Source organism: Diaphorina citri, unplaced genomic scaffold (genome assembly GCF_000475195.1).
Source record: "Diaphorina citri unplaced genomic scaffold, Diaci psyllid genome assembly version 1.1 scaffold2787, whole genome shotgun sequence".
NCBI lineage: Eukaryota > Metazoa > Arthropoda > Insecta > Hemiptera > Psyllidae > Diaphorina > Diaphorina citri.
The window spans coordinates 1,813-23,212 of NW_007380204.1; the positions used below are offsets into that span (position 1 = coordinate 1,813).

A 21,400-nucleotide genomic window follows, 5' to 3' on the forward strand; every position below is an offset into this window, starting at 1 on the left:
AAACAAAAGTTTGGTGATAAATGTTGGAGGAGAGGGATAGGGGTGAGGTCATTATTATGAATGTAATATGTGATTTTCAAAGGATGGGACTTTTCAGCGAGAATAAAGGGACTTATAAGTCCTACGCTGGCAGTATAAACAAAGAATATTCTATTTACCTATTCTATTCGGTACAGACAAGATTTCCATCAGATTTGCAAGCAACAAAGGAACTATAATCTGTCTAGAATCCATCAGATGGACATTAACAATTCAATTTTTCTACGATTTCCAGGTATACCATGAACTTCAAGATGTTCTGGGGGACTCTCCGGACTCAGCACCTACCTATGATCAATTACAAAGGCTTGATTTGCTGACGCGAGTTATCAAAGAAACGATGAGGCTATTTCCTGCTGCTCCAGTTATTGCTAGAAGTGCTCCTTATGAAGTACAATGTGGAGACTATACCATACCAGCAGGTAGGGATCTTTAAAGGGTCACTGAAATCGAAATTTGGGAAACTGAGATATTCCATAGTCTGAGATTCTAGAGTGTTATTGTGACCTTGGATGCCTTACGCTTACGCACAATATGTAATATGCGTACATTATATATTGTGCGTCGGCATGGGGGGGTTAAATCTTGTTTTAGTCACAATTTAAGATTACCAACTTACTAGTAAATATAGTGAAACTTATCTGGAATATCACGTTTCTAAATCGAAGTATCTAGGCACCTAACAATAGATCAGTTTTTCGTGGTACTCGTGGTTCAAACCATTTCATATTGACCCTGTTCATGTTGGTCAATTTACTGATAGCTTTTCTCTATTCCAAGAACCAACCTCATGGGTAGAGCTACCTTATGTACCTGTTTAGTTTGGTTAAGCGCGGCGAACCTCAAATCCAAACTTTGGTGTGCATTCCAAGCACTTATACAACAAAATCCTTTTCTTTACAGGAGCAAGTATTGCCATCTTCATCTATGGCCTACACAGACACCCTCAACTTTGGAACAACCCCAACCAGTTTGATCCCGACCGCTTCTTACCCTCTCAAAGTAGCCACCGGAATCCTAGTGCTATGAGTGTTATTGTGACCTTGGATGCCTTACGCTTACGCACAATATGTAATATGCGTACATTATATATTGTGCGTCGGGATGGGGGGGGTCAAATCTTGTTTTAGTCACAATTTAAGATTACCAACTTACTAGTAAATATAGTGAAACTTGTTATCTGGAATATCTCGTTTCTAAATCGAAGTATCTAGGCACCTAACAATAGACCAGTTATTCGTGGTACTCGTGGTTCAAACCAATTCATATTGACCCTGTTCATGTTGGTCAATTTACTGATAGCTTTTCTCTATTCCAAGAACCAACCTCATTGGTAGAGCTACCTTATGTACCTGTTTAGTTTGGTTAAGCGCGCCGAACCTCAAATCCAAACTTTGGTGTGCATTCCAAGCACTTATACAACAAAATCCTTTTCTTTACAGGAGCAAGTATTGCCATCTTCAGCGGTCAAAATACCGCCAAGCGCAGCACCTATCTCAACTAAACTTTTTCTGTTGCATCCTTGTCACATTTGTGACCTACATACTAAATTTCAAGTCTTTAGCTCATACCGTTCCCGAGATATTGTTAAACTAGACCGAAAACCGCCAAAAAGCGGTAAAATGCCGCCAACCAATGCACCGATCTTAACCAAAAGCTTCGTGTCGCATCCTTGTCACATTTGACAGCTACATACCAAATTTCAAGTCGCTAGCTCTTACCGTTCTCGAGATATTTTGTTTACAGACAGACAGACACACACACGGACCAATGGCTGAATTTACCGCTCTCGAGATATTTTGTTTAGAGACAGACAGACACACACACGGACCAATGGCTGAAACTTTGGATATAGGCTCTAGGAACCTCAAAACGTGTTTTAGCATTAAAAACTGACCATCGAAATTTTGACCCGATTACATCACATTCCTTCCTATAGGATAAGGAAAGTAAAAAATGTTGTTTTGGATTATTATTCTGAAATCCAATTTTATCTAGTGTAAGAGGCCCTGATAACTTTAAGGGGGCTTAAGCCCCCCAAGCCCCCCCCCCTATCGCCGCCTATGGGTGAATCTATGTTGTAATACTTGTAATGGCAGTGTACGGTATCAGTGGACCATCCAACGGTGTCGACTATGTGTGGACACAGCTTACAGGACTGCTAGATAAGTAGATAGTTTCTCTAGATAAGTTGAACTCTAGATGCTAGATAAGTAGATAAGTTTTCACTTCACAAATAAATATGGTAAATCAAGCAATAAGCAATTTTTTTGTTAATTTATTTGAGTGTCTAATATGAATCTAATTAACAAGTTCAGAGTTGAGAAGCTGTCTCAGGAGCGGAGCCCTGATCAACTGCTCTCCTACAAAAAAGTGCTGAAAAAGCAGCAAATATCGACAGACCGTTAAGGACGGTATCCAAAATAGACAGAACCCAAATACCTAGATAGAAAGCAAATAGATAGAACACAAGACAGTTGCTACGATGATCTAGAAATAATCTTAGACTACGGGAGTAAAGGGACTTTTCAGTCTCATTCTGGCAGGATAAAGAAGGTATATTCTATTCTATTCTAATCTAATATTAAGACTACTAAGTACGCGTCCACAAAGGCGACCACAGACCATGGACCAGGTGATACATGGAAAAATAAAGTCAAGCTAAGTAGGAATGCATAATACAAACAATACCCAATACATATTCGTAGGTATTATAATATTTTACCTACCTATAATGTTTATATCTAGTAGGTAAGTACTTTCCTTTTTGAGGAAGCCAGCTGGCTTTCAGAAGTTTCCATCATCTGGGCTCTATTCGAATATCATTGCCGGGCAAAGATCTCATTGTCATTCCAAACTCAAACCGAATATCCTGCAGAGATTTACACTTGTCCCCGGGTAGAATCTTGTATCGCCTTAGTATTGTACTGATCGTGGTTTTCATCTGGAGCATGGCGTACTTGGAGCCGATACAACCCCTCGGTCCTAGGCTGAATGGCACGTAACCACTAGGATTCCGGTGGCTACTTTGAGAGGGTAAGAAGCGGTCGGGATCAAACTGGTTGGGGTTGTTCCAAAGTTGAGGGTGTCTGTGCAGGCCGTAGATGAAGATGCCGATAGTTGCTCCTGTAAAGAAAAGGATTTTGTTGGAATGCACACCAAAGTTTGGATTTGAGGTTCGCCGCGCTTAACCAAACTAAACAGGTACATAAGGTAGCAAAGAAAGCGAATAATGGTGTTAGAGGAATGAGTGCTTGTTACAATCCTCGAATAACAAACTACTAAAATATGACACACTATGACACTACGTTAAAAAATAAAGTAAATTTCATGACTTGGCTTTTACTCTTTAGATCCGAGGTCCCCCACGCGAACCACAACTGCGTACACTTTGGAGATTGGTCCTTTGTGGCTCTACATATAAATATAGGTAAATGGTAACAGTAAAGACAAGTCAGATTTTCCCCCATTTGTGAGGACAGGGTCAATATGAAATCGTCTGAACTACCACGAAAAACTGGTCCGTTAGTAGGTGCGTTGAGACTTTTGTTTAGAAGCAAGCCTATGCGACATAACGAGTTTTCAGTAAGTTTCCATTTTCAGTCTTTGACTAAAACTAGATTTGACTTGTTCGCAGACAATGCCCTACATATGTATTGTGCGTATAGAAATCTCAGACCATGAAATATCTCAGTTTCCCGAATTTCGAGTTCAGTGACTCTTGACTGGTCCATTTGTAGGTGCGTGGATACAGATAACAAGTTTTACTAGTAAGCTTCAATATGTTTTGACTGACAAAAACTAGTTTTGTTTACCGAAAAAAAAACTAGTTTTGACTCGATCTCAGACATTGCACTACATTTTTTTTTTTTTTTTTTTTTTTTTTTTTTTTTTTTTTTTTAAGATTCAAAAGATGATTTTCAATTTTTATACACAGCACATTGCATATCTTGAAAAATTCAGGCAGTTCTGTAACCAAAACCATTCATTTTATGACCATTGACCACCGAAAATAGGTACCTACCATTTTTCAAGTTTTCGACGGATCACTGAAGTTAGAAATGGGGGTATTTTTTTTTTATTAATTAAAACCTTGCTTAAATTAAAAAAAAAAAACAACAACATAAAAGAGAGAGAGATAATAATAAAAATAAAAGTAAGAAAATACAATATGAGATAGTGTAAGAAGTAGGAAGTAGTAGAGCACGAAGTATTAGTTATGATACTGATACTTATGATAATGAGGGTGGACTGAGTAGCTCACAGCACAGCATACCTACACATTGCACAGACATACTCAACACAGCAAAACCTATACACATATTGTGCGTAAGGGATTCAAGATCACATTATCACTGATAGAAATCTCAGACTCAGACCATGGTATGCCTCAGTAGGTAGTCCAAATTTCGAGTTCAGTAACTCTTGACTGGTCCATTTGTAGGTGGGTAGATACCTTAGATACTTCGATTTAAAAACGAGATATTCCAGATAGTAAGTTTCCATTTTTTTGTCTGACTAAAACTAGATTTGACTTGTTCCCAGACAACGCACTATGTACTTACATATTATGCGTAGGGGATCCAAGGTCACATTATCACTCATAGAAATCTCAGCCTATGGAAAATCTCAGTTTCCCAAATTTCGAGTTCAATGACTCTTCAAAGTTGCCTACTCCCATGGCGTAGTGGTCCCTGCACTCGCCTTGCACGCGGGAGACCCGGGTTCGATTCCCGGCGGGGTCAAGAAATTTGTATCATGCTAAGTCTATAGTTTGTTATGTAGAAATATATTGATAGATTCTGACGTGACTTTGTGGAGATTCATCGTGAAAAGAAGAACACCAGTAACTTATAATCTTCACAGTTGGGGGGAGGGCACTGGTGTTCTTCTTTTATGGTGAAACTCCAAATAACTTCTAGATAAGTGATGATACTGATGATTCCCTAGTATCTAGTTAACACTATTTACTTCTTTCAGATTTTCCTGATGCAGGTATTCAAGCCCTGGTTGACTTTCGACCCATTTTACACCATGTCCGGGTGCAAAGCACGGGTCAGAAAGAATCGAGCTATCCAGAAAGAATTCATAGAGAGCGTTATCGCGAGTCTCAAGAGGGAAATACTCGAAGAAAAGAGGATCTTTAACGCAGAACACAATGAGCGAAACCTTGCCCCATTTGTTGAGCGGGTCCTAAGGGACAGAATGGACAAACAAATTGCAATAATGGAAACACAAAAATCAACAAATTTCAACAATGGAAATACAAAACTCAATAGCAACAACAACAATAACAACACCAACAACAGCAATAACAACAACAACAAGCAGGATACACAGTATTCGGCAATGGACATACAAAACTCAACAATGGACTCAAAAAATTCAACAACGGACCCACACAATTCAACATTGGATCCCCAGAATGCAATGGACCAGCGGAATTCAATGAGCGACCGAGAGTTGCTACATGAGATGGTGTCCCTGTTGAATGCCGGCTTTGAAACGGTCATGTTCATGACTTCCCTCACTTTAATCCTGTTGGCGATCCATCCTAGTGTTCAGGAAGAAGTAAGTGACATCAAATCTCAAATACTTTGTGGTAAAGCAGAGCTTTTTCACAATTTTTGTGAATATCACAACATTACTAAGTGTCTCCTTTGCAATCAATTTCCACATTTCAATAATCTTTTTACACTGGTAATGTCTCCACTGGTCGCTACTCGATTAAAGTAGCTACCTACTCCATTGTCTTCACGAGGCTGAATCCACCCCGAACTCCAAGCTCAGAGCCGAAAAAAACTCGACCCCGCCGAAAATCGAACCCGGGCCTACTGCGTGCAAGAATAGTGTGATACCCACTCGACCACGAAGGTTGCTAACTCCTATGCAGGGATGACCAACCCTCGTAGCTCGTGGGCAATCGCACAAGTTGAGAGTAACTCTTATGACTTATGGGAACCAAAAATTTACGTTGTTCTAAGGGTTTAAGCCCCTAAATTGAGGGGCTTAGAGGCCACAATAGATTAGAAGGCTAAAACCTATATGTGGCCTGAATTTTCTTTCTTTAGAAGCTCTCGCTAAGTTTTAAATCCATAGAGATATGGGTGGAAATCCTGGGGTAATTATGATCCACTTTTTTTTTACTTGATTGAAAAAGACATGAAAGAAATATTCGAAAGCTGTGGAATCTTCAAGCAATTGAAGTTAAGAGATTGTTCTTAAAATGTCTGTTTAACCCCGATTCTCCAGGAATAGTCTAAGTGGGCTAAATTTGGGTGGATCATAATTACCCCACAACACGTGTGGATTATAATTACCCCAACCGGCCCAACCCACCCAATATTTCTTTAATTTCCAGGTATACAATGAACTTCAAGATGTTCTGGGGGACTCTCCGGACTCAGCACCTACCTATGATCAATTACAAAGGCTTGATTTGCTGACGCGAGTTATCAAAGAAACGATGAGGCTATTTCCTGCTGCTCCAGTTATTGCTAGAAGTGCTCCTTATGAAGTACAATGTGGAGACTATACCATACCAGCAGGTAGGCAACTTTGAAGAGTCATTGAACTCGAAATTTGGGAAACTGAGATATTCCATAGGCTGAGATTCTATGAGTGTTATTGTGACCTTGGATGCCTTACGCTTACGCACAATATGTAATATGCGTACATTATATATTGTGCGTCGGCATGGGGGGGTTAAATCTTGTTTTAGTCACAATTTAAGATTACCAACTTACTAGTAAATATAGTGAAACTTGTTATCTGGAATATCTCGTTTCTAAATCGAAGTATCTAGGCACCTAACAATAGACCAGTTATTCGTGGTACTCGTGGTTCAAACCAATTCATATTGACCCTGTTCATGTTGGTCAATTTACTGATAGCTTTTCTCTATTCCAAGAACCAACCTCATTGGTAGAGCTACCTTATGTACCTGTTTAGTTTGGTTAAGCGCGCCGAACCTCAAATCCAAACTTTGGTGTGCATTCCAAGCACTTATACAACAAAATCCTTTTCTTTACAGGAGCAAGTATTGCCATCTTCATCTATGGCCTACACAGACACCCTCAACTTTGGAACAACCCCAACCAGTTTGATCCCGACCGCTTCTTACCCTCTCAAAGTAGCCACCGGAATCCTAGTGGTTACGTGCCATTCAGCCTAGGACCGAGGGGTTGTATCGGCTCCAAGTACGCCATGCTTCAGATGAAAACCACGATCAGTACAATACTAAGGCGATACAAGATTCTACCCGGGGACAAGTGTAAATCTCTGCAGGATATTCGGTTTGAGTTTGGAATGACAATGAGATCTTTGCCCGGCAATGATATTCGAATAGAGCCCAGATGATGGAAACTTCTGAAAGCCAGCTGGCTTCCTCAAAAAGGAAAGTACTTACCTACTAGATATAAACATTATAGGTAGGTAAAATATTATAATACCTACGAATATGTATTGGAGGGAACGATATTCGAATAGAGCCCAGGTGATGGGAACTCCTAATAGAGCCCAGATGATGGAAACTCCTGAAAGCCAGCTGGCCTCTCTACCTACCCTTCCGGCACTGACTGACAGTCCGGAGGGCGTTGACTCCCTAATAAACTATCTGAAAGCTATCAAGCTGTACAATATGATTTGATGACAATGAGATCTTTGCCCGGGAACGATATTCGTATAGAGCCCAGGTGATGGGAACTTGGGAACTCCTAAAAGCCAGCTGGGATAGCATGTTGAATGCACCCAATGGATTACTGAATTTAAGCAAAGCAACCTTTCCCTTTCGCTTATTATCCTTATGGGTGACCATCTGTAAAAATATTGATAGTGAGTAAATCGTATTGACAATATGTAGGTACTCTGGTGATCTCTGGACAAGTCCAACCAAGGTTGCCTCCTTCCTGGAGTTCAAGACAGAGACGGAGTGTGGTGAGGAACAGTAGTCCGCTGCCGCTGCTACAACAACAACAACAACAACAACAACAACACAAACACCAACAACAATATGTAGGTACTTTGAAAGTTATTGAAGTAGGCCCCTGTGGCTTAACCTGGTGGGTATCACGCTAGGTCACGGGTTCGATTCCGGCGGGTTAGAAGTTTTTAGGCTCTGAGTTCAGGGTGTTTCCGATGTTTATAACTTCAAATCTGTTAAAAGTATGTAAGTCAATCATCATCAAATCTTAATTTATTCCAGAAATGGGTCGACTATGAACAAAGCCTCTCCACCATGTTCTATCTTTGAACTTTTCTTCGTTAATTACAATTGTTGGATCTAAAACTCTTTTTTCTATGTCTTTATGGATCATATGGATCCATCGCAGTCTCGGGCGACCCCTTCGTCTTCTCCCTTCCATTTCCAGATGAAACATTCTTGAAGGTATTCTATTTTCATCTAGTCTTCTCTTCTCATCTTCTCTTCTCATATGTCATCCGTACCATTGTAATCTTATCCTCTCTTGTACTTTTTCGACACCCGCTATTTCTCATATGTCATCCGTACCATTGTAATCTTATCCTCTCTTGTACTTTTTCGACACCCGCTATTTCTCATTTATGTCATCCGTACCATTGTAATCTTGACCTCTCAATTCTCTCTTGTACTTTTTCGACACCCGCTATTCTCCTTGATTCCTCGTTTCTTACTCTATCTCTCCTTGTTTTCCCAATCATACTTCGTACAAAGAAAAGTAAGTCAATAAATAAATAAAATAATATATACCTGATGAATCGTGGTTTCTTTAAAAATTTAAACAAAATAGTTTTATTTTAGGTAAATCAATTGTCTTTTTCAGTTTACACAAAGGTTTGAACCTAGGTCCAGTTTCATCTAGAAAACATTGCTAGGCCGCGGTTTCGATTCCCGCCCGGGGCGGATTTTATCCTGATGGGATAATGTTCGTTCTCGGAACCGCTGGCTTTCTCCTATCCTGTCTTTCTTCTCTCTTCGATTTCGGGACGATAAGACCATAGCAGTTACAGTTCCCTCTGTCAAACCTCTTAAAAAAAAAAAAAAACATTGCTAAATATGAAGAGTAGAATTGCTTACCTTAATTTATATTGAATAGGATTCTTTCTGCTGGAAACGAGATACTATGTGTAACAGTATAAAGGCGTGTCCACACAAAGTCGACGGCCGTCGATCGACTGACGAAGTAAAGAGGTGAATCTATGTTGTAATACTCAGTGGACCATCCAACGGCGTCGACTATAGTGTGGACACAGCTTAAAGGACTAGTAAAGAGATAAGTAGATAGTTTCTCTAGATAAGTTGAACTCTAGATGCTACATAAGTAGATAAGTTTTCACTTCACAAATATGGTAAATCAAGCAATAAGCAATTTTATTGTTAATTTATTTGAGTGTCTAATATGAATCTAATTAACAAGTTCAGAGTTGAGAAGCTGTCCCAGGAGCGGAGCCCTGATCAACTGCTCTCCTACAAAAAAGTGCTGAAAAAGCAGCAAATATCGACAGACCGTTAAGGACGGTATCCAAAATAGACAGAACCCAAATACCTAGATAGAAAGCAAATAGATAGAACACAAGACAGTTGCTACGATGATCTAGAAATAATCTTAGACTACGGGAGTAAAGGGACTTTTCAGTCTCATTCTGGCAGGATAAAGAAGGTATATTCTATTCTATTCTAATCTAATATTAAGACTACTAAGTACGCGTCCACAAAGGCGACCACAGACCATGGACCAGGTGATACATGGAAAAATAAAGTCAAGCTAAGTAGGAATGCATAATACAAACAATACCCAATACATATTCGTAGGTATTATAATATTTTACCTACCTATAATGTTTATATCTAGTAGGTAAGTACTTTCCTTTTTGAGGAAGCCAGCTGGCTTTCAGAAGTTTCCATCATCTGGGCTCTATTCGAATATCATTGCCGGGCAAAGATCTCATTGTCATTCCAAACTCAAACCGAATATCCTGCAGAGATTTACACTTGTCCCCGGGTAGAATCTTGTATCGCCTTAGTATTGTACTGATCGTGGTTTTCATCTGGAGCATGGCGTACTTGGAGCCGATACAACCCCTCGGTCCTAGGCTGAATGGCACGTAACCACTAGGATTCCGGTGGCTACTTTGAGAGGGTAAGAAGCGGTCGGGATCAAACTGGTTGGGGTTGTTCCAAAGTTGAGGGTGTCTGTGTAGGCCATAGATGAAGATGGCAATACTTGCTCCTGTAAAGAAAAGGATTTTGTTGTATAAGTGCTTGGAATGCACACCAAAGTTTGGATTTGAGGTTCGCCGCGCTTAACCAAACTAAACAGGTACATAAGGTAGCTCTACCAATGAGGTTGGTTCTTGGAATAGAGAAAAGCTATCAGTAAATTGACCAACATGAACAATGTCTGTGCAGGCCATAGATGAAGATGCCGATAGTTGCTCCTGTAAAGAAAAGTATTTTGTTGGAATGCACACCATAGTTTGGATTTGAGGTTCGCCGCGCTTAAGCAAACTAAACAGGTACATAAGGTAGCAAAGAAAGCGAATAATGGTGTTAGAGGAATGAGTGCTTGTTACAATCCTCGAAGAACAAACTACTTTAAAAAATATGACACACTATGACACTACGTTAAAAAATAAGGTAAATTTCATGACTTGGCTTGGACTCTTTAGATCCGAGGTCCCCCACGCGAACCACAACTGCGTACACTTTGGAGAGTGGTCCTTTGTGGCTCTACATATAAATATAGGTAAATGGTAACAGTAAAGACAAGTCAGATTTTCCCCCATTTGTGAGGACAGGGTCAATATGAAATCGTCTGAACTACCACGAAAAACTGGTCCATTAGTAGGTGCATTGAGACTTTTGTTTAGAAGCGAGCCTATGCGACATAACGAGTTTTCAGTACGTTTCCATATTCAGTCTTTGACTAAAACTAGATTTGACTTGTTCGCAGACAATGCCCTACATATTGTGCGTATACATAGAAATCTCAGACCATGAAATATCTCAGTTTCCCAAATTTCGAGTTCAGTGACTGTTGACTGGTCCATTTGTAGGTGCGTGGATACAGATAACAAGTTTTACTAGTAAACTTCAATATTTTGTGACTGACTAAAACTAGTTTTGACTTGATCTCAGACATTGCACTACATATTGTGTGTAAGGGATTCAAAATCACATTATCACTGATAGAAATCTCAGACCATGGTATGCCTCAGTAGGTAGTCCAAATTTTGAGTTCAGTGACTCTTGACTGGTCCATTTGTAGGTGGGTAGATACCTTAGATACTTCGATTTAAAAACGAGATATTCCAGATAGTATAAGTTTCCATTTTTTGTCTGACTAAAACTAGATTTGACTTGTTCCCAGACAACGCACTATGTACATAATTATTATTATGCGTAGGTAATCCAAGGTCACATTATCACTCATAGAAATCTCAGCCTATGGAATATCTCAGTTTCCCAAATTTCGAGTTCAATGACTCTTCAAAGTTGCCTACCTGCTGGTATGGTATAGTCTCCACATTGTACTTCATAAGGAGCACTTCTAGCAATAACTGGAGCAGCAGGAAATAGCCTCATCGTTTCTTTGATAACTCGCGTCAACAAATCAAGCCTTTGTAATTGATCATAGGTAGGTGCTGAGTCCGGAGAGTCCCCCAGAACATCTTGAAGTTCATGGTATACCTGAAATCGTAGAAAAATTGAATTGTTAATGTCCATCTGATAGATTCTAGACAGATTATAGTTCCTTTATTGCTTGCAAATCTGATGGAAATCTTGTCTGTACCAAAAATAGAATAGAATAGGTAAATAGAATATTCTTTGTTTATACTGCCAGCGTAGGACTTATAAGTCCCTTTATTCTCGCTGAAAACTCCCATCCGTAGTTAGGTATCGGTCTAGACTAACGTGGGCGATTGATTAGAAAGGTAGCAAATAGCAAATAATACATAGTTTTCGTAATGATCTCGGGGAATTAGAAGTGGAAAATGACGAAGGCTTGGAGTTTTTGACACTAAACATACAAAACAAATAATTTATTGAATGTGAATCATTGATAAATAAACAAAATAAATATTGAATGGGCAATGCGAGTGCAAGTAAATTGAAATAGTTTGGAACACTGCACGTTACTTTGGGCATATCTGATTTGTCAAGGGCAAATGGTTAACTTTGCCCTTGGATCAATTTTGAAGAAACCATTTACCTACCTATGTTTTGGTAAAAGAAATATTATAATTAAATTAAATTTGCAGTAGGGTAATGCAAGATTGCAACCCTACCAAATCTGCAATCATCAAAATTTCCCTTTTCTCCCCGCATGATTTGAAAACCGCGTTTTGGACTTCAGAATTTTCAGATCAGTTTTGGCCTAGGGTCTTTTTACTTCCTTATTTGCTGTCGTTTTTGCTTCTGTGAAAAATGGACTGAATGTGGTTTCAAATACAGAAGAACAATTGAGAAGAAAATGGAGTAATCTTACTTTTTAGAAGTTTTCAGCGTTTTTTCTACAGTAAGAACTGCCACATTTGACGTAAGTATCCATACCTTTAGCTGATTCCTCGATTTCAGGTCTTTTTCTTAGAGGTTTGATAGAAAGATCTGTAACTGCTAGGGTCTTTTCGCCCCGAAAGCGAAGAGAGAAGGAAGACAGGATAGGAGAAAGCCAGCCGTTCCGAGAACGAACATTATCCCTGCAGGATAAAATCCGCCCTGCAAGGGAATCGAACCCAAGCTAGCTTCAACAAACAGATAAACTGACGGATAAATCCGTCAGTCACTTTGCAATCCTTTCATTGTTGATCGCCATTCTCAGAGGTTTTCAATGGATAACAACTAATAACACCACCAATTCATAAATCACAATACCAGGAATGGATAGGAGGTATTATAATATCAAACAAAATAGGCCAGGGGCGTGTGGTGTGACAGTCAAACGGGGAAACCAAAAAGCCTCACTGAAACAGGCCATATTTCGGGGGGCCATGACCCCCTTGGAGATTTAGCTACCCTAAATGCACTAAACCAACACGCTGAAAAAAATTGCCTAAAGTTTTTCCTTTGAGAATTTCACTTTGTCTGAAACTATGCTTTCTCCTCTTTTGGCGTGACACCATTCGTACTAAACCAAAGGAAAAAGAAGTGAGGCGAGCTTTGGAAGATGAGAAATTCGGAAAGGAAAATACAAGTTGCGTTTCAGTCTTTGATTTCGGGGGGTTGAAGTAGGTATTTTCGTCCAAAGCCGCCCATTCCACACCCGATGTGACCCGGTTGTATATAGGTACGTATGTTTCAATCTGTGAAGAGGCTTTTTTTTTTTCGAGGCTACTTCGATTAACTCCGCCACTGCATTATATACATATCATACAATTACAATACACCAGAGGTATTATAATAGTAAACACTCGATAACAATAATATAACAATAGGAGTAACAGAGACTCGGTGTGTAGAAATTAATTGACCAGAGAGATTGGTCAACCATACACCAAGCATATTAAACCAAACACACAGAAGCTAAACGCACGGACCTTGGGACGAAGAAAAGTGAAGAAATTACACAACGCGCTGAAAATAGGCGATGGGATGTTGGAATTTGCAGATGAGAAGATGAGATGGTGAATGATTTCATCACGAAGGAAGATGGTACAAGAAGAAGAAAAAGAAGAAGAAGGAAGAGGAGACGAAGAAGAAGCTTAGGGAGAAGGAGGAGAAGAAGAAGAAGATGCTATAAGAGGAAAGAGAAGAAGCGTTCACGGCCCCCAGTTTGCGAATCACTGATCTAGAAGTTATTTTGCGTTTCTACATTACAAACAAGAGACCAAAGAGACTTAGATGTGTTTAGAGCAAGGCCTCAGGATACCCAGAACTTACCCGGAAAGAAGACTCCACAGCCTCCAGGTAAGGATGTTGAGAATAATGATTCCGCTGAATCTCAAAGTCCACCCCAAACATACTTCTCATCAAGAAGTTCTAAACTCCTTGGGTCGACTTTGTTTTTCTCAAAACTCAGTGTTGCCAAAATGTACGATATAATTAAGCCGAAATACGGTTACGGTCGACTCAAGGAGCTTAAAAGAAGTTCTAAACTCCTTGGGTCGACTTTGTTTTTCTCAAAACTCAGTGTTGCCAAAATGTACGATATAATTAAGCCGAAATACGGTAATATGAACGCCCTGTGTACGGTAATAATTTGGACATTAAATTTAAAAATCAACCAACGTCCAACTCTTTTAGTGTAAAATTAACGTTAATGTACCAACCACACATAACGTAACTTAACTTCAGTGTTCTGACGGGAACTGGTATATTTAACCGGCTACCACAGTGTTGGTTTCCATGGGCCCTGTTACCTCACAACTCACAATTCAAGTTTTTTGTTCTCTTACTTTGAATTTCCCGCTTTTAACTTTTAAGTGAACTACGGAACAAGAACATTCGTCGTAATATGTAAAGTTTGATGTATTGCTGATTTTTTTCTTCTTTTGAAGAAGTTTGATGGATGGAACTTTAACTGCAGAGGTTTTATCGTCCCGAAATGGAAGAGAGACCGAAGACTCGGATAGGGTTCTCTTTCAAAATCAATATTTTCACAAACAAATATATTAGGTATCATTTAAAAACTTCTTATCATGGAGAACCATAACACTAAAATAATCCAATGGAACTGCAACGGACAGAAGTGAGGAAATAATAGGTATATGGTGTCCGTAAGGTTATTAATAGTAAAGGAGGCATTTAGTAGGTAGTGCTGTGATATCCACAAAAGTTGTGAACATGTGTTTATATAGGTAAGAGTAATGTATCCACTTATTGACATATGAGTAATGTACCTATCGACTTATTGACGTCTGAGCCAGTCGGCGTTCTACAAACTTTGTTTGTGGTAAAGCAGAGAGGTTGTTCACAACTTTTGTGGATATCACAGCACTACCTTCTAAATGCTTCCTTTAGGTACTATTAATTGTCATCTACTCGTATCATCATCTTTTTACACTGGTACCTAATGATGCCGCCACTGGTCGCTACTCAATTGTTCTCACGAGGCTGGCTGAGTGCATCCCGAAAAAACACAAAGCCGAAAAAACGTCGACCCTGTCGAAAATGGAACCCAGTACCTCCGGCGTGCAAACCTTGTGCGATACAGTGATACCCAATCGAGCAAGGACGTTAACTTACCTATAATTATATTTAAGGTTAGGTTAGGTTAGGTTAGGTGCCAAAGAGACGGTGGTTTGGGAGATGCTTTCGGAATCCTTCTCAGAAATGATTTCTACAGCAGGACAGGGCTGGGAGGCTTCTTTTTTCTCCTGAATATCTTTATTGGATGATGAAATCCAGACGGACCATTGTAGCCCAGTTTTTCCAGGGTTGACCGTACTTTTTTAAAAAACAAGAGAGAGAGAGAGAGAGAGAGAGAGAGAGATAGAGAGAGAGAAGTTATGAGAACGAAGTTATGTGTTCGATACACTTTTGGATTGAAGAAGTTTGACCATGTTTCTCAACATAGGAAAGCTCTTCAATGGTTACCAATTGATAAGAGATTGGCCGGAAATATCCAATTTGTTGGTGGAACACTTTTGTTCTGTTTCCTCAAATGAAAAATACAATCCTGCTTTCCGCCACTATAAGAACATTAAAGAAAAACAACCCGTACGTCCTGGACTGAATTCTAATAGTCGAGAACTTAACCTAAAGTTTTCATTGGACGAACTGACGCTCGCCCTAAAGGGGTGTAAATCTTTCGCTTGTGGACCAGATAATATCTGCTATCCAATGCTTATGAACCTACCGGAGGAAGCACTTACTTATTTGTTGAAAGTTTACAATGTAATTTGGACAAATGGAGTATTCCCAGACTCATGGAAAGCTTCATACATTGTACCGGTACTGAAACTCTTAGATTGTCCATAGTAGTATGAAATGAGAATTAAGATAAGCACCTACTATGATGAACCAATAATAAATGAATACTGAAGGAATGAACAACGAAACAGTAAGCAGGCTGAAGAACCGGAACATAAAACATTAGTCAACAATAACAATAGGGGAGACCTTAAATAAACAAAGAAGTAGTACAGAGGGCCTTCTTGAAGAGACTGACCTATATACCTATACAGGGTATACTCTGAGTAGCTATGACATGTAAAAAATGTGCATAGCGACCGGTGCCAGCATGGTAGGTAAACATTGGATGATAGGATTATAAATCCAGACAGACCATTGTCTTCTTAGATTGTCCATAGTAGTATGAAATGAGAATTAAGATAAGCACCTACTATGATGAACCAATAATAAATGAATACTGAAGGAATGAACAACGAAACAGTAAGCAGGCTGAAGAACCGGAACATAAAACATTAGTCAACAATAACAATAGGGGAGACCTTAAATAAACAAAGAAGTAGTACAGAGGGCCTTCTTGAAGAGACTGACCTATATACCTATACAGGGTATACTAAGGAACAAGCAGCTTCAAGAAAGGTGACCGAAACAAGATGAATTCCAAGGGACCCCTCAGGCTGCTGTCATATGTACTATACTCAGGGTACATCGATGCACAAGCTGTCATAAAATGGGTCAAGGAGGTGTACGAAGAAGTACCTATAATTAAGTTTCATGTTTCTAATTACATTAGTTAGTTGCCTACCTGCTGGTATGGTATAGTCTCCACATTGTACTTCATAAGGAGCACTTCTTGCAATAACTGGAGCAGCAGGAAAAAGTCTCATCGTTTCTTTGATAACTCGCGTCAGCAAATCAAGCCTTTGTAATTGATCATAGGTAGGTGCTGAGTCCGGAGAGTCCCCCAGAATTTGCCTTGTTTTTAAGTTACCACTCCCATGCCAAACTGTAGAAACAATATCTTCTCTCACCTAGTACTGTCTCAGCTTTTGAAGTTCATGGTATACCTGGAAATCGTAGAAAAATTGAATTGTTAATGTCCATCTGATGGATTCTAGACAGATTATAGTTCCTTTGTTGCTTGCAAATCTGATGGAAATCTTGTCTGTACCGAATAGAATAGGTAAATAGAATATTCTTTGTTTATACTGCCAGCGTAGGACTTATAAGTCCCTTTATTCTCGCTGAAAAGTCCCATCCTTTGAAAATCACATATTACATTCATAATAATGACCTTTTCTCAAAAAAATCTGTGATCTGAGGCTGACTCTTTCGAAATAAAATGTTTTAGTACAGCCCAAAATTTACTTACTTCTTGTTGAATTTGAGGATGAACTGCCAAAACAATCAAAACTATGGAAGTCGTGAAAGTCACAGTATCAATTCTCAAAAAATCTGTGATCTGAGGCTGACTCTTTCGAAATAAAATGTTTTAGTACAACCCAAAATTTACTTACTTCTTGTTGAATTTGAGGATGAACTGCCAAAACAATCAAAACTATGGAAGTCGTGAAAGTCACAGTATCAATACCAGCATTCAGCACGCCAACCATCTCATGTAGCAATTCTTTGTCAGTCATTGAATTCTGCGGGTTCTTAGTTGAGCTCGGATCCAATCTGTCTCTTAGGACACGCTCAAGAAATGGTATTTCTTCCTCTGTCTTTGAATCGATAAAATTGACATTTTCTTCGAAGATTTTCCTCTCTACTTCATGGCCAACCATCTCATGTAGCAATTCTTTGTCAGTCATTGAATTCTGTGGGTTCTTAGTTGAGCTAGGATCCAATCTGTCTCTCAGGACACGCTCAAGAAATGGTATTTCTTCCTCTGTCTTTGAATCGATAAAATTGACATTTTCTTCGAAGATTTTCCTCTCTACTTCATCAATAATGGACTTCATGAATTCTTTCTGGATAGATCGATTCTTTCTGACCCGCGCTTTGCACCCGGACATGGTGTAAAACGGGTCGACAGCCAACCACGGCTTGAATACCCGCATCAGGAAAATCTGAAAGAAATCAATGGTGTTAAGTAGATGCTAGGGAACCATCACTTATCTAGAACAGCGGTTCCAAAACTTTTTTTCTACGCTGCCCTTTTATTGTTCCTTTTTCTTCCGCGACCCCTTTACTGTATTTTATGTGGTCTTCCTGGGGGTCTTGAAGTAGTTCACTGCCCCCAGTTTGGGAATCACTGATCTAGAAGTTATTTTGAGTTTCTACATTACAAACAAGAGACAAAAGAGACTTAGTTGTGTTTAGAGCAAGGCCTCAGGATACCCAGAACCTACCCGGAAAGAAGACTCCACAGCCTCCAGGTAAGGATGTTGAGAATAATGATTCTGCTGAATCTCAAAGTCCACCCCAAACATACTTCTCATTAAATTCAATATTCATCATGTAATCCGAACCACTTGAACATTTTTGCACCCTAAACATCAAGGCAATTTGCGTCATAGACCGTATAAAATAGGTACAAAGAACCTACCTACATCTAGTCCTTCCTTCCTACGTTAACTACCTACCTAGGTACCTAAACTTGGTTTAGGATTTATCAATATTTTAATTTGTGCTAAGCACATTGCATACCTCTACGTAATAGTCAGGCGGCCATACAATCGTGGAGCATTCGCTTATCTCTTTTTAATAAGAGAGGTTTTCTGTTTGTCTGTAAGAGCTTGCCGTCTAAACGGTAAGTCTTAGAAACTTGAAATTTTGTACCTACACAGGTTCATATTTTTATGGCGGTGGTTATAGGCTAGGTTAAAATGTCCTAAAGCCAGCCGTTCGCGAGTTATTCAAGAAATTCGAAATTGAGCGATGCAAAGCTTGCGGGTATCCCGCTAGTTATACATAATTAGACTATGTAGGTACATCTAAGAATTATTTTCAAATGAGAATCCAGACTCGGTTTGATAGTGGGACCTGTTACTGCTAAGGTCTTATCGTCCCGAAAACAAAGAGATAGGGTAAGTGTACCATTTATTCGCCCACCTAAAAAACGTACCATTTATTGGCCTACCTGTACCATACGCCACATAAGTCTGAACTCTATACATACCTAGATAGAAAGCAAATAGATAGAACACAAGACAGTTGCTACGATGATCTAGAAATAATCTTAGACTACGGGAGTAAAGGGACTTTTCAGTCTCATTCTGGCAGGATAAAGAAGGTATATTCTATTCTATTCTAATCTAATATTAAGACTACTAAGTACGCGTCCACAAAGGCGACCACAGACCATGGACCAGGTGATACATGGAAAAATAAAGTCAAGCTAAGTAGGAATGCATAATACAAACAATACCCAATACATATTCGTAGGTATTATAATATTTTACCTACCTATAATGTTTATATCTAGTAGGTAAGTACTTTCCTTTTTGAGGAAGCCAGCTGGCTTTCAGAAGTTTCCATCATCTGGGCTCTATTCGAATATCATTGCCGGGCAAAGATCTCATTGTCATTCCAAACTCAAACCGAATATCCTGCAGAGCCTGTCTTCCTTCTCTCTTCGATTTCGGAACCATAAGACCTTAGCAGTTACAGTTCCCGCTATCAAAACCTCATTTAAAAAAAATTACTCACTTGTAATGTGACCATAATTTGATTATAATTTGGGTCACGTGATCCATGGAACCCGCAAAGGACAGGCAGTTCCCAAACAGGGGCCATCCGGGAGGCCCCGGGATTTTGAATCCCAGATAATAATATCGTCTGTGTGTCCAGATATGAGTCAGGACATAAATCAGCACCGTTAGTAGAAATATTGGAAATGAAAATACTGATATGTAGTAGAAGATCATTGGTGGGACCTTGGATCACCTGAAATTAGAGAAGAAGCGCCGGGTATATTGGCAATACAGTAGAACCTCGATTATTTAAACCTCCATTATTTCAACTCTCTAATCTCTAATATTTCAACCCCAAAATCGGCATTATTTCTAGCTTTCAAAGGATTCGATGGGGTATTTATTCCCTATTATGTTCTTTTGTACCTAAATGTTGTCCTTTTTCCATTGTTTTATACGGAACTTCGATTATTTCAACGTTCAATTATTTCAACTACCCTCGGTCCAAAGTTGAAATAATCGAGGTTCTACTGTAGTGGGGCAATATGATATACCTTATTCGTATCTCCCCCTCTGTATAGTGCTGAGCTCTGGTGTGATATACAAGAAGAACGCTGAGAAAATAGAAAATAATGGAGTATGTACCTAATAAAAAAAGCCAATAGGTATTTTTCTTTTTTTTTAATAAAAAAAAAAAGAAAAATAAAAGAAAAAAAAAGAAAAATACCTATTGGCTGCTAAGGTCTTATCGTCCCCAAGGCGAAGACAGAAGGAAGACAGGACAGGAGAAACAAACCACAGCCGTTCGAAGAACGAAACTTACCTCTTAAGGATAAAATCCGTTCCGGGCGGGTCGAACCCTCAACCTATCGCTTACGAGGCAGACTTGCTACCTTCCAAGATAACTAGGCTGGCTGAAAATCTAAATCTAAATTGAATGTTAAAACATATATGATGTTAAAAACAACGCGCTATGTAGATACATATAAGACATCAGAAACTTACCGAGAATGCTAACAGCAGGTGTAGGTACTGATATGAAAGTGTCAAAATAGGTAGATGAAAAACCACTAAAATTATATAAATATTTTTAGGTAATTTTCCGTGTCCACCCGCAAAAATAATAATTATAACAATTTGAATGTTGAGTGCGTACGAGTGAAGTAGGTAAATTTAGATTTGGTTTTTAAAAGTAGGCGTTGGAAAACAAGTTAGTAGGCGAAACCCGTCAAATTAGTTCTGGTTTATTTGGTATATAGGTACCTATAATAATTTAATTCTTTCACATTAATAAATTAAGATTTCAGACACCATAATACATTAAAATAAAGATTTCAGACATAGGTAATACATTTTTTGTAGGTTAGACATACCTAATACACAATATTTATGTAGGTACCTACCCACTTGTAATACACCTGACTGGGTGTTCGACCAATTTATGATATTTATTGATATTGATAAATTTCCAGGGAAGTTTTCAGAAAAGGAATAGGGGGTTCAGAGCACTGACTGTCAACCCGGAAGTGCTGATTTCGAATCCTGGCCGGAGTAGAAATTTTCTAATCGAACTTTTCCCTCTCGGAGTTATGCAGGTAGTTTTTTTTTTTTTTTTTTTTCTACGTGAGGTCAATAATCGATTATTGCCCGCGTCACCTAATCATCTATCCCGAACAGTGTTCCTACTTCAGGGACCAAGTTGAGTCCAAGCTTCCAATACAAACAGTTCAATTCAAACATTTCAAACTTCAAACAGTTTAAATCTGACCACACGTGATTGTGGACAAACAAAAGTTTAATTTGACCAGTCGTGATTATGTACCTTTGCAATTACGTAAGTATACCTACCTACCTACCTACCTTTGCAATTACGTAAGTATACCTACCTACCTACCTA

At 39.1% G+C, this 21,400-nt stretch overlaps 3 protein-coding genes across 4 annotated transcripts; 2 read left to right on the forward strand and 1 right to left on the reverse strand.

Annotated features, from left to right (window-relative positions):
• Positions 1 to 274: 274 nt before the first annotated feature.
• Positions 275 to 2,448, forward strand: LOC103519543 (cytochrome P450 4V2-like; the record flags this gene model as incomplete). Its single annotated transcript, XM_008484632.1, has 4 exons — positions 275 to 461; positions 943 to 1,095; positions 1,482 to 1,521; positions 2,358 to 2,448. Coding segments are annotated over 4 exons (471 nt in total), but the record flags the coding sequence as incomplete, so codon positions are not given.
• LOC103519546 (cytochrome P450 4c21-like) lies at positions 2,398 to 18,300 on the reverse strand. The gene is made up of 4 exons (XM_026831006.1): positions 18,220 to 18,300; positions 17,386 to 17,937; positions 11,521 to 11,707; positions 2,398 to 3,165 (listed from the first exon to the last, which is right to left on the reverse strand). Exons 1-4 carry the CDS (start codon positions 18,298 to 18,300, stop codon positions 2,840 to 2,842), a joined length of 1,146 nt encoding a protein of 381 aa, XP_026686807.1. The 3' UTR covers positions 2,398 to 2,839.
• LOC103519545 (cytochrome P450 4c3-like) lies at positions 5,041 to 8,472 on the forward strand. Of its 2 annotated transcripts, XM_026831004.1 has the most exons (4): positions 5,041 to 5,610; positions 6,401 to 6,587; positions 7,073 to 7,358; positions 7,698 to 8,472. In XM_026831004.1, exons 1-4 carry the CDS (start codon positions 5,074 to 5,076, stop codon positions 7,735 to 7,737), a joined length of 1,050 nt encoding a protein of 349 aa, XP_026686805.1. In that variant the 5' UTR covers positions 5,041 to 5,073; the 3' UTR covers positions 7,738 to 8,472. The 2 variants fall into 2 exon arrangements, with proteins under 2 accessions (XP_026686805.1, XP_008482856.2); XM_008484634.2 differs by lacking the exon at positions 7,698 to 8,472 and having other exon boundaries at positions 7,073 to 7,484.
• Positions 18,301 to 21,400: the final 3,100 nt, after the last annotated feature.

Excerpts from the sequence above, each read along its gene's own strand:
- LOC103519546 (XM_026831006.1), bottom strand. The coding sequence starts at position 18,300 with ATGTTTGGGGTGGACTTTGAGATTCAGCAGAATCATTATTCTCAACAT. Across the intron at positions 17,938-18,219 it reads CTGTGGAGTCTTCTTTCCGG|ATTTTCCTGATGCGGGTATT; the intron begins GTAGGTTCTGGG and ends GATTTCTTTCAG. Across the intron at positions 3,166-11,520 it reads AGACTATACCATACCAGCAG|GAGCAACTATCGGCATCTTC; the intron begins GTAGGCAACTTT and ends TTTTCTTTACAG.
- LOC103519545 (XM_026831004.1), top strand. The coding sequence starts at position 5,074 with ATGTCCGGGTGCAAAGCACGGGTCAGAAAGAATCGAGCTATCCAGAAA. Across the intron at positions 5,611-6,400 it reads ATCCTAGTGTTCAGGAAGAA|GTATACAATGAACTTCAAGA; the intron begins GTAAGTGACATC and ends TTTAATTTCCAG. Across the intron at positions 7,359-7,697 it reads GAGTTTGGAATGACAATGAG|ATCTTTGCCCGGGAACGATA; the intron begins ATCTTTGCCCGG and ends GATGACAATGAG.